This window comes from Erythrolamprus reginae, chromosome 11, assembly GCF_031021105.1.
Source record: "Erythrolamprus reginae isolate rEryReg1 chromosome 11, rEryReg1.hap1, whole genome shotgun sequence".
Taxonomy (NCBI): Eukaryota; Metazoa; Chordata; class Lepidosauria; order Squamata; family Dipsadidae; genus Erythrolamprus; species Erythrolamprus reginae.
This window is the reverse complement of record NC_091960.1, coordinates 33,395,469-33,409,503: the sequence shown is the minus strand read 5'-3', so window position 1 is coordinate 33,409,503 and position 14,035 is coordinate 33,395,469. Positions and strand designations below refer to the sequence as shown.

General features: G+C 41.4%; 2 protein-coding genes across 3 annotated transcripts in view; both read right to left on the bottom strand.

Annotated features, from left to right (window-relative positions):
* Positions 1-14,035, bottom strand: part of ZDHHC18 (zinc finger DHHC-type palmitoyltransferase 18) — a 101,100-nt gene that overhangs the window by 52,236 nt on the left and 34,829 nt on the right. The window lies entirely within an intron of this gene.
* Positions 1,379-3,345, bottom strand: SFN (stratifin). The gene has a single exon (XM_070764739.1). The coding sequence runs from the start codon at positions 3,178-3,180 to the stop codon at positions 2,440-2,442; it is 741 nt and encodes a 246-aa protein (XP_070620840.1). The 5' UTR covers positions 3,181-3,345; the 3' UTR covers positions 1,379-2,439.

The following is a 14,035-nucleotide window of genomic DNA, read 5'->3' as shown; positions in this document are numbered from 1 at the left end:
GTTTATATATATTTATCTTGCTTATTATATTTTTCATCCTTTCTGACTAAGCTGGCTGATTCACTAGGTACAGATAGAAGAGTTATACTCCCACCTCTACCTGGAGGTTCAAGGACAGATGATGCCAAATATATGTCTTCCCATAGCCCACCAGCTAGGAACAAACAAATCATTCAAAGATAACTGATTCACCTTTCTCTGGCATGAAAGATGGACGCTTTTCAAGATCCCAAATTGATCTTGAGATCCACCTGGAAGTGCTAAGGAAATTAAGCAAGAGACATACAGAATTTTCTGACACTTTCTGTTTCCTGAACGATCAAGAAGAAAACTAATTTATTTATTTATTTATTTGATTTATATGCCACCCCCCTCCAAGAAATTATATGTACAGTATATATGTATGGGATTGACTGGTTTATATCAATTGGGTTTCTTTTAATATGGGGGTTTACACAGTTTAGATTATATTCAATTTCTTTTTTATTGCTTTGTATCTATTTGTATTTCTATTTATATTATTATTGTAAGCCGCCCTGAGTCCTTCGGCATTGGGCAGCATAGAAGTCAAATAGATAGATAGATAGATAGGTAGGTAGATAGATAGATAGGTAGGTAGGTAGGTAGATGATAGGTAGGTAGGTAGATGATAGATAGATAGATAGATAGATAGATAGATAGATAGATAGATAGATAGATAGATAGATAGATAGATGATAGGTAGGTAGATAATTACATTCTTAGTCACAGATTTTGGGGTGGTTTTTTTAAAAGGAAAATCAATAGGCTTTCCTGGTGTTTAAAATAAACCAAATGTGAGCCAAAAGAGAACAGAGTCATATAACACCCCCATATTCTGTAGTGCAAAGGGTTGATCTGCATTTAGTGTTGGATGTAAAAAAAAACCCTCTGATCGCACCCAGTCCAAAAAAAAAAAAGTAAAATAAAGCTTCCATGAGTGGGATCTGATGCCTGGTTATGTGCTTCCTGAATAAGGGAGAAGCGTTTGTGGTCCTGGGAAATAAAAGCATGTGCTCTTTCTCTTGGAGTAGGGGAGGACGCATCGTTTTCCGCCCAGATCAAAAGATTCCTATCTTTAAAGCCATTTCGCAACTCCGGCCTTCCCCTTTCCTCGATGAAACCTACACATTGCTGCTCTTGCTACAGACAGGCTGTTTTCCCACCTCCTCCCCCAAAGCCTGCAGGAAAACCTTGGATTTCCGAGGAGCAGGGAAACGTCCAACATGTATCAACCTGCTCACCATACTTTTTGCTTAGTCTTGTGTTCCTACCTCTGAAACGGCTTTTAAGAGGGTCACATCCTCCCTCTCACCTGGAAGCGACCAGACATGGAACGGAAGACCAGGACTACGAAAGGCAGGCATAAACGTGAATTTTTATTGGGGAAAGAGTACGGTATTTGCAGCAAGCCACCACAGTAAACACCACAGTAAACAAGAGGGTCTCTTGAGATTGCTAGCTTTAACCCCTTAGGAGAAATCCTCCCACGTTCACACGAAGGCCCCGTTTCCAACATCTGGCCTGGTGTGAAAAAACCCCACAGAACAAAAGCACTGGAGAAAGCAAAAATAAGTATTCTGGTTTAACTTGGTTCAGAACTACTGTTTTGGTACCTTTGCCATGCAAAATAATGTTTAAGCTTTTGGGTTTTAGTTTTGGTTCACAGTTAGACATACAATTTATATATATATATATATATATATATATATATATATATACATACATACATATTTATTTTCGTAGATTTTCACGGGTATATGTATGCAGATTGTTCTGAGTTCAGGTTTTGCCCCGTGTAATATTTTGAGTGTGTATGCGACGTTTCAGTGACATCACATTCACCATCATCAGGCTGAAGTTGTAAGCTTCGTGCTGCTGTAGATGTAGTTTACATATTTAAATAAACTATATTTACAGCAGCACAAAGCTTACAACTTCAGCCTGATGATGGTGAATGTGATTTCACCGAAACGTCGCATAGACACTCAAAATATTACACGGGGCAAAACCCGAACTCAGAACAATCTACATACATACATATACATATATATATATATTTCTATCCCATACCAGAACAATTGTATTAACCAGATGCTGTACCAAACACAAGAGTTTATGAAGGGAAAAAAAATAGCACCAAGCAAGGAGTTCCAGGCTGCGGTGAGTCTAGCAGATGTCACATACCAAGAAGAACAGGGCCCGAGGACCAAGGTAATCCCAAAGCTGTCACATGAGGACGAGCGGATAAATGCTTATGTCCTTTATGAATCCATCATCCCCTTCTGCTGTCAAAATCCCGTTGAAACTTTCAGGAACTAGAGATGCGTCTTACAAAAAAAAAAATACCATGTGTTGGAAAAAGAACAAAAAAAGAGGAAGGGAGATGTGGAGTTACCATCATTCTATGGTCTAAAAAGTTCAGTTCTTTGGTTCTTCCCCTGCTTCTCCGCCGTCTTCTCCCGAGCACTCCGCTGTCCATAGTGTCAGATTGTCCCTGAGAAGTTGCATGATGAGGGTGCTGTCTTTGTAGGAGTCTTCGCTGAGCGTGTGGAGGTCACCCATGGCTTCATCGAAGGTGGTCTTGGCCAGCTTGATGGCTTCTTCTGGAGCATTGGAAATTTCATAATAGAAGACGGAGAAGTTAAGAGCAAGGCCCAGGCGGATGGGATTGGTGGGTTGCATCTCTTGCTTGCTGATGTCCATTGCCTCTTGGTAAGCTTTTCGGGCATTGTCAATGATTTGCTTCCGGTCATCCCCACCGGCCACCTCAGCCAGGTAACGGTAGTAGTCGCCTTTCATTTTTAGATAGAAGACTTTGCTTTCTGGGTCGCTGGCTTTCTGAATGAGATGCTTGTCTAAGAGCCCCAAGACCACGTTGCAGACGTCCTTCAGCTCTTTCTCGATCTTCTCCCGGTATTCGCTGACCAGCTGAGCTTTGTCATCTCCTTCCTCCGTCTTCTGCTCGATGCTGGAGACAACCCGCCATGCCGATCGCTGGCAGCCGACCACGTTCTTGTAGGCAACCGAGAGCAGGTTGCGTTCTTCGTTACAGAGCTCGGCTTCATCCTCCACCACGGCCTTCATGAATTCAGCCATGTCCTCATAGCGCTCGGCCTGTTCGGCTAGCTTGGCCTTTTGCACTAGGTGGTTCCTGGCCATTGTGAATAGGCAGTGAGAAGGGAGTGCTGGTCAAGGAGGCCGGTTTGGAGAGGGATCAGGCAGCTGCTAGCGAAGCTGTCGGAATCTCTGCCGCGTTTAGCTGCTGGGATCAGCTTTTGGCTTGGCGTCTCAGCCTGAAGGGAGAACAAGGCGTGGTGAAGAAAGCTTTCCGTGGACCCTTCCCCCACTTCCTTTCATGCCGCCTCTCCTTAAAAGGAGTTGCAGTGATTCACCTTGGAGCCAGAGCCGTGAGCGAGTGAACGCATACCTGCCTAGGATGTGGAAATGCAGGCTTTTGGGAACGTCTTGAGCAAGAGGCTTCTTGTCTAGGTACAAGCTTTGGCAAAAACGATGGACCAGAGTAGGGTAGGACTACTCCTCCCCTCCAGGGGGCAGCACACATATACAGTGGTACCTCATCATACGAACTTAATTGGTTCCAGGAGGAGGTTCGTAAGGTGAAAAGTTCGTAAGACGAAACAATGTTTCCCATAGGAATCAATGTAAAAGCAAATAATGCGTGCAAATCCTTCAGGAAAATCCCAAACTTTAGAAGGGAGGCGAACAGAGGGCAGGGAGGAGCAGCTAAAGGGGGCGAGTGGAAGAAGCAAGGCTAGGCTAAAGGGTGAGTGGGAAGGAAGAAAGGCAAGGGGGGCGCTCCTCCCTTTTCTTTCTTCAAAATACACCATTTCAGTGCCTTTGCAAGCACGTTGTTCTCTGCAAAATCTTTCCTCCCCCAAGCTGCCCCTCCCTCCTCCCTTTTCTTTCTTCAAAAGACACCCTTTCAGTGCCTTTGCAAGCACGTTGTTCTCTGCAAAATCTTTCCTCCCCCAAGCTGCCCCTCCCTCCTCCCTTTTCTTTCTTCAAAAGACACCCTTTCAGTGCCTTTGCAAGCACGTTGTTCTCTGCAAAATCTTTCCTCCCCCAAGCTGCCCCTCCCTCCTCCCTTTTCTTTCTTCAAAAGACACCATTTCAGTGCCTTTGCAAGCACGTTGTTCTCTGCAAAAAATTTCCTCCCCCAAGCTGCCCCTCCCTCCTCCCTTTTCTTTCTTAAAAAGACACCCTTTCAGTGCCTTTGCAAGCACGTTGTTCTCTGCAAAACTTTTCCTCCTCCAAGCTGCCCCTCCCTCCTCCCTTTTCTTTCTTAAAAAGACACCCTTTCAGTGCCTTTGCAAGCACGTTGTTCTCTGCAAAACCTTTCCTCCTCCAAGCTGCCCCTCCCTCCTCCCTTTTCTTTCTTAAAAAGACACCCTTTCAGTGCCTTTGCAAGCACGTTGTTCTCTGCAAAATCTTTCCCACTCCAAGCAGCCCCTCCCTTTTCTTTCTTCAAAAAAGGGGGAAAAAAGAAACCCCTTCATCCCAGCAGCAGCTGCTTGGGTTCGTAAGGTGAAAATAGTTCGGAAGAAGAGGCAAAAAAATCTTAAACACCGGGTTCGTATCTTGAAAAGTTCGTTAGAAGAGGCGTTCGTAAGATGAGGTCCCACTGTACAGTATTTCTTCAACCTGAGCTGCCGCTGGTCGCGATGCTTTCTGTCTTTGCCTAGAAAGCCTAGAACTACGGCACCTAAAACACGATTTGAGCATTGCCCACAAGATTATATGCTGCCATGTCCTACCAGTCAATGACTACTTCAGCTTCAACCGCAACAACACAAGAGCACGCAACAGATTCAAACTTAATACGAACCGCGCCAAACTTGACTGTAAAAAATATGATTTCAGCAATCGAGTTATCGAAGCGTGGAACTCATTACCGGACTCAATATTGTCAACTCCCAACCCCCAACCCTTCTCCCTTAGACTATCCACGGTTGACCTCTCCAGGTTCCTAAGAGGCCAGTAAGGGGTGTACATAAGTGCACTGGTGTGCCTTTCGTCCCCTGTCCAATTATCTTTCCTTTCTCTCACTTATCATATATATTTTCTTTCTTTCATATATCCTCTCCTCTAAGTTCACTTTCACCCTCTTTTATATTATCACATGTCTATTTTTCTTCCTATGTATTTGTGTATTGGACAAATGAATTAATAAAATAAAATAAAATAAAATAAAATAAATAATAAATAAATAAAATCTCCTCTATCCTGTGTGTGCCAGTATTCTAGGGTAGGGGTCTCCAACCTTGGAGCTTTGCTGTCTGAGGAATTCTGGGAGTTGAAGTCCACAAGTCTTAAGGTTGCCAAGGTTGTAGACCTCTGATCTAGGGAACCTCAAACTTAATTAAATTACTCATCTTAAATTATATTGCTTGTGAGACTGCAGTCTTTCTACAACGTAAGGAGCCGTGTATATTAAAGGAGCCGAAGAGTCGATAAAGTTCAGAGAAATACAGTTAATGGGAATAGTAATATGTTAAATTAAAGACGTCGAGTATTTTTTAACCTCGAGGGTGAATTCAAATTACAGTATTGGCTCAAATTTAAAACAAAAACAGTCTGTAAATTAAAAAAAACCCCACCACTGCTGTATCTAACAATTACTTCACCAGAATGAGGGCAATATTCTTTGGAATGGACTTTTTTGAGTATTTCTGTGGTGCATGACCTGCCCACTTTATAGTCTCAAGTGATGACCCATTCTGTACTTATATACATGAAAGACTAGCACCAATCAAATCTGTCACTATAGGCAGTCCTTCACTTACACACCTTCATTTAGTGACCACTTGAAGTTATGATGACACTGAAAAAAGTGACGACTGCTTTTTCGCACTTACGACCATTGCAACATCCCATGGTCATATGATCAAAACTTTGGGTGCTTGGCAACTGGCAACTATTTATGACTGTCCGGGGGTCATGTGACTGCCATCTGTAACTTCCCAGATGGATTTTGACAAAGTCAATGAGGGAACCCAGATTAATTTAACAACTGCTGTTATTAACTTAACAACTGCTTAACAACTGTGGCAGTAGGTCATTAAATGGAGCAAATCTCACTTAATAGAAAATTCTCTTACACAACATTATAAATAGCCGGTCCTTTTCAAGGGGAGACATTAAATCATTATTCCAGTATATTAGAATGTTACAGTAAGATGGTCAAGAATTAATTTCTATTACCACAAATGTTAGGGTCATGAATAATTGCTCAAAGTTGCAGCTACTATATGTTTAAATATACCTCTCAAGAATGGACTGTTTTCCCCATAAAATACAGTGTTAGATGGGATGGTTCTTGTGGCCATTTTCCACTCCACAAATATATCATTCAAGTTGCGGCAATCTCTCCTTTGTTATATGATCCTTTGATTATGAAGATTTGGAGAGATAAGATTAAAAAGTATAATTCAGTATAGCCTCAGTTTAATCTGTTGTTCAAAACTCCATAAGAAGTTGCATATATAAAATCGTATGTTGGCATATATATATATATAAGGGAAGAAATTATTATTATTATTATTATTATTATTATTATTATTATTATTAATTAGATTTGTATGCCGCCCCTCTCCGTAGACTCGGGGCAGCTCACAACACAATAAAACAGTTCATAACAAATCTAATAATTTACAATTTAAAATATTTTAAAAACCCCATTATTAAGCAGACATACATACAAACATACCATACATAAATTGTATAGGCCCAGGGGAGATATTTCAGTTCCCCCATGCCTGACGACAAAGGTGGGTTTTGAGGAGTTTACGAAAGGCAAGGAGGGTAGGGGCAGTTCTAATCTCTGGGAGGAGCTGGTTCCAGAGAGTCGGGGCTGCCACAGAGAAGGCTCTTCCCCTGGGGCCCGCTTATAATATTGCTGTTGTTCTTTGGTTTATGTGTTTTCCCCTTGTTTCTTTCTCTTATCTTCTTTTTTTCCCTAATTTTACACCTTGGAATTCTAGGAGGTTGCTTGTTTAAATGGTTTAGACTGAAATGTGTAAGTGGTGAATTACATTGGTACCGGGGCGGGATCTGACTTTCTTCGCTGCTGGTTTGCTGTTGCGGTGCGCGCGCTTCACATGGGCATGCAGTGCTAAAAAACCAGCTTCTGCACATGTTCAGAAACAAAAAAACAAGATGGAGGGGCCTATAGCATTGCCGAGAGAACCAGTTCAGGGGTGTGGCAGGCCTCGGTTTCTGCTGGTTCCAGCGACCCAGGCTGCCAAGTTACTACCGGTTCCATAAAACCGGTCCGAACCGGGAGGAACCCACCTCTGATTGGTACCACTGATAAAACAATTAGAAGGGATGTGGGAACAGAGTCTTAGATCACTGTGCTAAGCTTGTGCTCTACAACTGAACTGCAGCCCTTCATGACTCAACAGCAGCTTATTTCTCAATTTAAAGGATTTGAATGTTAAAATGTGAGTCACACCAAGCCATGCTACCGGTAGTTGTTCAATAACTCACTATCACACTTTCCCCAACGTGGCACCATACAGATGTGTCCAGATAACAATGGATGTGCTGGCCTGGATTCCTGGGAGAAGCATTCCCAATGCATTTGAAAGATATCTGGTTAGCAAACCATTAGTCTATTTCCCAGACCCCCAAGGGAGGGGGATTTTCCAGCTGTGAGGGTCTTATCTTGTAATATGAGGTCCCACAGAGTCGGCTTTCTCCAGGTCCCGTCCCCCAGACAATATCATTTGACGAGGCCTAGGGGAAGAGCCTTCTTTGTGGGGGCCCGGCCCTCTGGAATCAGCTCCCCCCCGGAGAGTTGTACTGCCCCCACCCTCCTCGCCTTCCGTAAGGGTCTTCAGACTCATTTATGTTGTCAGGCTAGGGCTGATTAGATCTTAGCCCCTGGCCAACGAATTATTGTATGAGTATTGTACGAATGGGTGTGGTTGGTTTTTTAATAGAAATAAATAAATAAATAAACAAACAAACAAATTACGCACTGTTTTATGTTGTGTGATGTTAAATTGTTAAAAATCAATAAAAAATATTTTAAAAAAAACAAAAACAAACAAATAAATATTATTATTTATTATTTATTAGATTTGTATGCCGGCCCTCTCCATAGACTCAGGGCGGCTCACAGCAATAATAAAGACAATGTAAAACAAATCTAATAATTTAAAAAACACTAAAAACCCCATTCTTAAAAGCAAACATACACACAAACATACCATGTATAAACTGTATAGGCCCGGGGGAGATATCTCAGTTCCCCCATGCCTGACGGCAAAGGTGGGTTTTAAGAAGTTTACGAAAGGCAAGGAGGGTGGGGGCAGTTCTAATCTCCGGGGAGAGCTGGTTCCAGAGGGCCGGAGCCACCACAGAGAAGGCTCTTCCCCTGGGTCCCGCCAAACGACATTGTTTAGTCGACGGGGCCCAGAGAAGGCCAACTCTGTGGGACCTAACCGGTCGCTGGTCACTAAATAATATAGTGGTTCTGTTATGCAGTCGTGACTATTCCCCCCTCCCTGTGTGAATATTCAGTTTAGCAGGAAGAAGGATGCATGTATAACTCAAGGAGCGATAGGACAAAGTGAGACATTTGCTATCACTCAGGTGTCATGTATCTTCGGAGAGGGGCGGCATACAAATCTAATAAATAATAATAATAATAATAATAATAATAATAATAATAATAATAATAAAGTTCAGGAAAAAATAACCTCTTGAATTTCTAGAAAGAGTACTAATAAGGTAACGGAACAGAATTTTGAAAGCTTACCAAATTGATTCTCCTATACAATTTATACTTGATGTAATCATGCTAGAGTTACTCTCAGATTCTTTCCAACACCTCTTTTCACCTCTGGATTCAGAAATAAGGAATTGTTTCCTCCCTTAAGTATCCAACTGCCCACCTTCCCCATTGTGTCAGAAAAAACAGTGTGAAGCTAAACAGACCAGTGATCACATGATAAAGTGTGGTTTCTCAAGAAGGCAAAGATTTTAAATTCACAATGAGGTTAATAATTCGTAGAGTAGGTCCTTTATGTAGAGTCTTTGAGATTAGAAGCCTAAAGTTCCGCCCAAGAAGAAATAAAAAGTGAAAAAAACTCCCAAAGGTTCAGTGTGGGCTTAGTACAGTTTATTGCAATTGAAGTGGGACAGAAACCTGAATGAAAGAATGAATTCTGTTTCAAGATAGCTTAAATTTAAGATAGAGTTTAAAATTCCTAACTACTCAGCTACTCAAAGAAACATGTCTTTTCACTTCATGCCTCACTAACAACAAACACTCTCCCCAAAATGTCCAAAGCTAAATTATTGGCAACTATTTGCATTCATTGCTTTAAATCTGTTTTTCATTCAGTGTGCCGCGGCACACTAGTGTGCCACGGAACATGGTCAAGTGTGCCGCAAGAGGGGAGAGAGAAAGAGAAAGAGAGTGAGAGAGAGTGAGAGAGAGAAAGAGAGAGAGAGAAAGAGACACAGAGGAAGAGAGAGCAAGAGAGAGGGGGAGAAAGAGAGAGGGAGAGAGAAAGAGAGAAAGAAAGCAAGAGAGAAAGAGAGAGAAAGAAAGAGAGAGAGAAAGAAAGAAAGTGAGAAAGAAAGAGTGTGTGAGAGAGAAAGAGAGAAAGAGAAAGAAAGCAAGAGAGAGAAAGAGTGAGTGAGAGAGAGAGAAAGCAAGAAAGAGAGAGAGAGAGAGCAGGAGAGGAAGGGAGAGAGAGAGAAATGAGAGAAAAAAGGGGAGAAAAATAAATAAATGAGAAAATGACTGAGGCAGAGAATGAAAGGAAAGAGAGAAACAAAAGAGAGAGAGAAGTGACTCTTGATTTAAAGTATATGATAAAAAGCACCCAAAGAATAAGAGAGCAAGACCCCCCAGCCCTCACCTGCTTTTGGAAATGGTTCAAGAGTGTATACACACACACACACACAAGGGGGAGATAATATGTATAATATGTACTGTCTTAGAGTTTCATTTTGTGTCATTTTGGTTGGTGGTGTGCCCCAGGATTTTGTAAATGTAAAAAATGTGTCGTGGCTCAAAAAAGGTTGAAAATCACTGCTTTAAATACTAATAGACATGCCTGTCTGTCCCTATGCCAGTATGAACATTTCACTGCAAAAAAAATAACCAATGTTTTCTGCACCTTCTCTGTAAGGAAAAAATAAAATAGCTGGGGCTCAGAATCCAAGCTGCTTTCTAAGGAAAAGACCTTCATTTGTTTCTATCAAGATTTCCATAAAGAAAAGGGTAGGGGAAGAATGTAACACTATGACAAATTGTTTCCAAGCACAGCCTTAGGTGAAATCTCATCGCTTACTGTGTGCAAGGGATGGGCGAGGCCAATAACTCAGCTGATCCAGTTTGAGAGGAAAGTGTTCCATCGAGAGTGACTCATGACAGACCTACACCCAGAAGATGAGCAAACCGGCATCGTAATTCTTAGTGTCTTAGAACTAAGACACTAAGAATTGTGCCTTAGTTAACAATTCTGATGAGCTGTACCCTGATAAGTTTTCTCACCAGAATGTTGAGACAGGAGAAAGGCCCTTGGAAAGAAAGACTTCTAATATACCTGTCCACTTCCAATATTTTCTGTAAGGAATGACCACATTCACAGATGGATGGAAATGGGAGGGACGGTGAGACAATGGCTCCCCAGCTGAACTTGAGAAATCTGAACTGTAAGCATCCCACGGAGGGCTATGTGCCTTCTTGTTAAATGGTTTCCAGAAGGACAAAGCCCATAAGATGGACAACTCATAGTTCACGATTTAGCTTTACTAGATAAATGGTCAAAGCAATGGAAACTGCAGTTTAATGTTTCCAAATGTAAAATAATGCACTTGGGGAAAAGGAATCATCAATCTGAGTACTGTATTGGCAGTTCTGTGTTAGCAAAAACTTCAGAAGAGAAGGATTTAGGGGTAGTGATTTCTGACAGTCTCAAAATGGGTGAGCAGTGCAGTCAGGTGGTAGGGAAAACAAGTAGGATGCTTGGCTGCATAGCTAGAGGTATAACAAGCAGGAAGAGGGAGATTGTGATCCTCTTATATAGAGCACTGGTGAGACCACATTTGGAATACTGTGTTCAGTTCTGGAGACCTCACCTACAAAAAGATATTGACAAAATTGAACGGGTCCAAAGACGGGCTACAAGAATTGTGGAAGGTCTTAAGTATAAAACATATCAGGAAAGACTTAATGAACTCAATCTGTATAGTCTGGAGGGCAGAAGGAAAAGGGGGGACATGATCGAAACATTTAAATATGTTAAAGGGTTAAATAAGGTCCAGGAGGGAAGTGTTTTTAATAGGAAAGTGAACACAAGAACAAGGGGACACAATCTGAGGTTAGTTGGGGGAAAGATCAAAAGCAACATGAGAAAATATTATTTTAGTGAAAGAGTAGTAGATCCTTGGAACAAACTTCCAGCAGACGTGGTAGATAAATCCACAGTACAGTAACTGAATTTAAACATCCTAAGATAAAATACAAAAAATAGTATAAGGGCAGACTAGATGGATCATGAGGTCTTTTTCTGCCGTCAGTCTTCTATGTTTCTATGTTTCATATATTGTGATTATGGTCAATTTTTTGTATAGGTATTACATAGGTATTGTGAGGAATTGGATTGAAATAATAATGAAAGTACAAGACTAGTAGCGATAAAGAAATGCAGTAACCCAGATGACAAAATCATAAATATATATGCATAGTAATTAGTAGTTTTAATGTATATACCAATGACTAAAATATAAATGACAATAAACATTGTTAAAGATAGTATATAAGAAGAAAAGGGACACCATGAAAAATATAATTTAATTGGTAATACAAATATCAGTCTGTTTAATACAAAAATTTTATTAAAATGAAGTCACTCAAGGGAAGGTTAAGAGGAGAAGGAAGAAGTAGTTTTTGAGAAGATGGCAGGGGGGTGGAGAGAAGAATGAAGGTAGGGTGGAGAGAGGGGAAGGAAAGCAGACAGGAGGGATGGTGAGAGTAGACGGGGAGTGAGAAAGAGAAAAACGAATACAGACTGATAACTTATTAATAAGATAGGGGTGTTGTTATAAATATAAAAGAGATTAATTAAGAAATATGTAATTATGTATGTCGTTGAGATGTATGTAAGGTACATGCATTGACATGTCTTTGAATATGAAGTGGAAAATAAAATAAAAAGTTTCTGAGAAGAAAAAAACGATAGGTATTGTGTTGATATTAGTAATATTCTAACACAACATGGCCACTAAAAGCCTTTGTGCCCCTGCCTGTCCGCGCGCGATTTCGCTACCTGCCCAGGTGCAGTAGCAGAATTGCGCTGGACTCCGCTAGCACTTAGAGCCACAGGGGCAAGCAAATATCACCATTCCACCTTAGCAGCCCACCTGACTATTCAGGCAGATTGACAGATCAGCCAGTTACTATCAAGTGAATTAAAGTTAGGGCCCTATCACTAGTCCCAAAATAAGAGTCAACTACAAGGGCTGTGTTTTAATACCAAGTCTCTTCTTCTGACAGCAAAAATCTTCTGACAAGTAAAACCCAAGAGTTTATTTATTTATTAATCAGATTTATATGCCGCCCCTCTCCGTAGACTCGGGGCGGCTAACAGCAATAATAATACAATGTAAACAAATCTAATATTTAAGTTAATTTTAAAAACCCCAATTTAAGAAACCAATCATACATACAAGCATACCATGCATACATTTTATAAGCCTAGGGGGAAGGGAAAGTCTCAATTTCCCCCATGCCTGACGACAGAGGTGGGTTTTAAGGAGCTTACGAAAGGCAAGGAGGGTGGGGGCAACTCTGATATCTGGGGGGAGTTGGTTCCAAAGGGTCAGGGCCGCCACAGAGAAGGCTCTTCCCCTGGGTCCCACCAAACGACATTGTTTAGTTGATGAGACCCGGAGAAGGCCAACTCTGTGAGACCTAACTGGTCGCTGGGATTCATGCGGCAGAAGGCGGTCCCGGAGATATTCCAAAGCAGGCCTTACAGCTTTGGTTTCCAACGCAGGCCTTACAGCTTTGCAGTATTAGAACCACTAATTGGTTCTAATTAATCGAACCACCGATGATCCCATCTCTTTTCTCATCTGAATCATGCAGGAAAATGCTTATAAAATTTCAAGATGACACTATTTATCTTTGATGGCAGCCATCCAAAAAGGCAAAGAAAAAACCCCACCCTATCTGCATCAAACCTATCAGGTTCAGCAACATGGTGGAAAAATAGGTTTCGCTGTAAAGTTACGTTTTTAACTCATCAGCATTTTCATTCTGGCTTTGAGGAACACCTGAAAATACTGCAGGCTGAATTGCTGGTGCCCAAATTACAAGTTGGAAAAAATATTTAATATTGTTTATCTGAAAGCGAAGCCTGTGATCCAGGAACATCAGCAACTTGGCAAAAAACCTCCAACAACCCTACACAGTAGGCTCTATAATGTTGCTTCTTATACGGTTGTGAGGATCAAGTGTAGCATTGGGATTCCTGAGGGTCACCAGATATTCTAAATTATAAAATCTAGCAGTCTGTCTTGCATATGGGTAGTCCTCAACTTACAGAAGGCAAGGTTGGATTCACTTAATGACATTTTATGTAACAACTGCATTGCCAAAAAAGATAAGCGAGTGAGGCTGTCTTGGACAACTGTCTTGCTTAGAAATTCTGGTCCAATTGGAATTGTAAGTCAAGAATTATCTGTATACATTCTGCCTCAAGTCAACTTCTACGTGGGAATTGCTGGCCAGTGTACTATCTAATCTTTGTTCTGGAGATCAAGGCGAGGCTCTCGATGTGCTACTTTAAAAAGGAGGCCTTTAGGCACTGCCTCCTTGGCTAGTTTGGTTTCTGCCTTCCGCAGCTAAATAAAGGGGCAGAAGAGATTGGAAGTTGGACAGCACCTGTTTCTTACCCATCCTAAGAAAAGTCGGGCTACAAGAATGGTGGAAGGTCTTAAGCATAAAACGTATCAGGAAAGACTTAAT

Coding starts and splice junctions, on each gene's coding strand:
- SFN (XM_070764739.1), bottom strand. CDS start 3,180: ATGGCCAGGAACCACCTAGTGCAAAAGGCCAAGCTAGCCGAACAGGCC.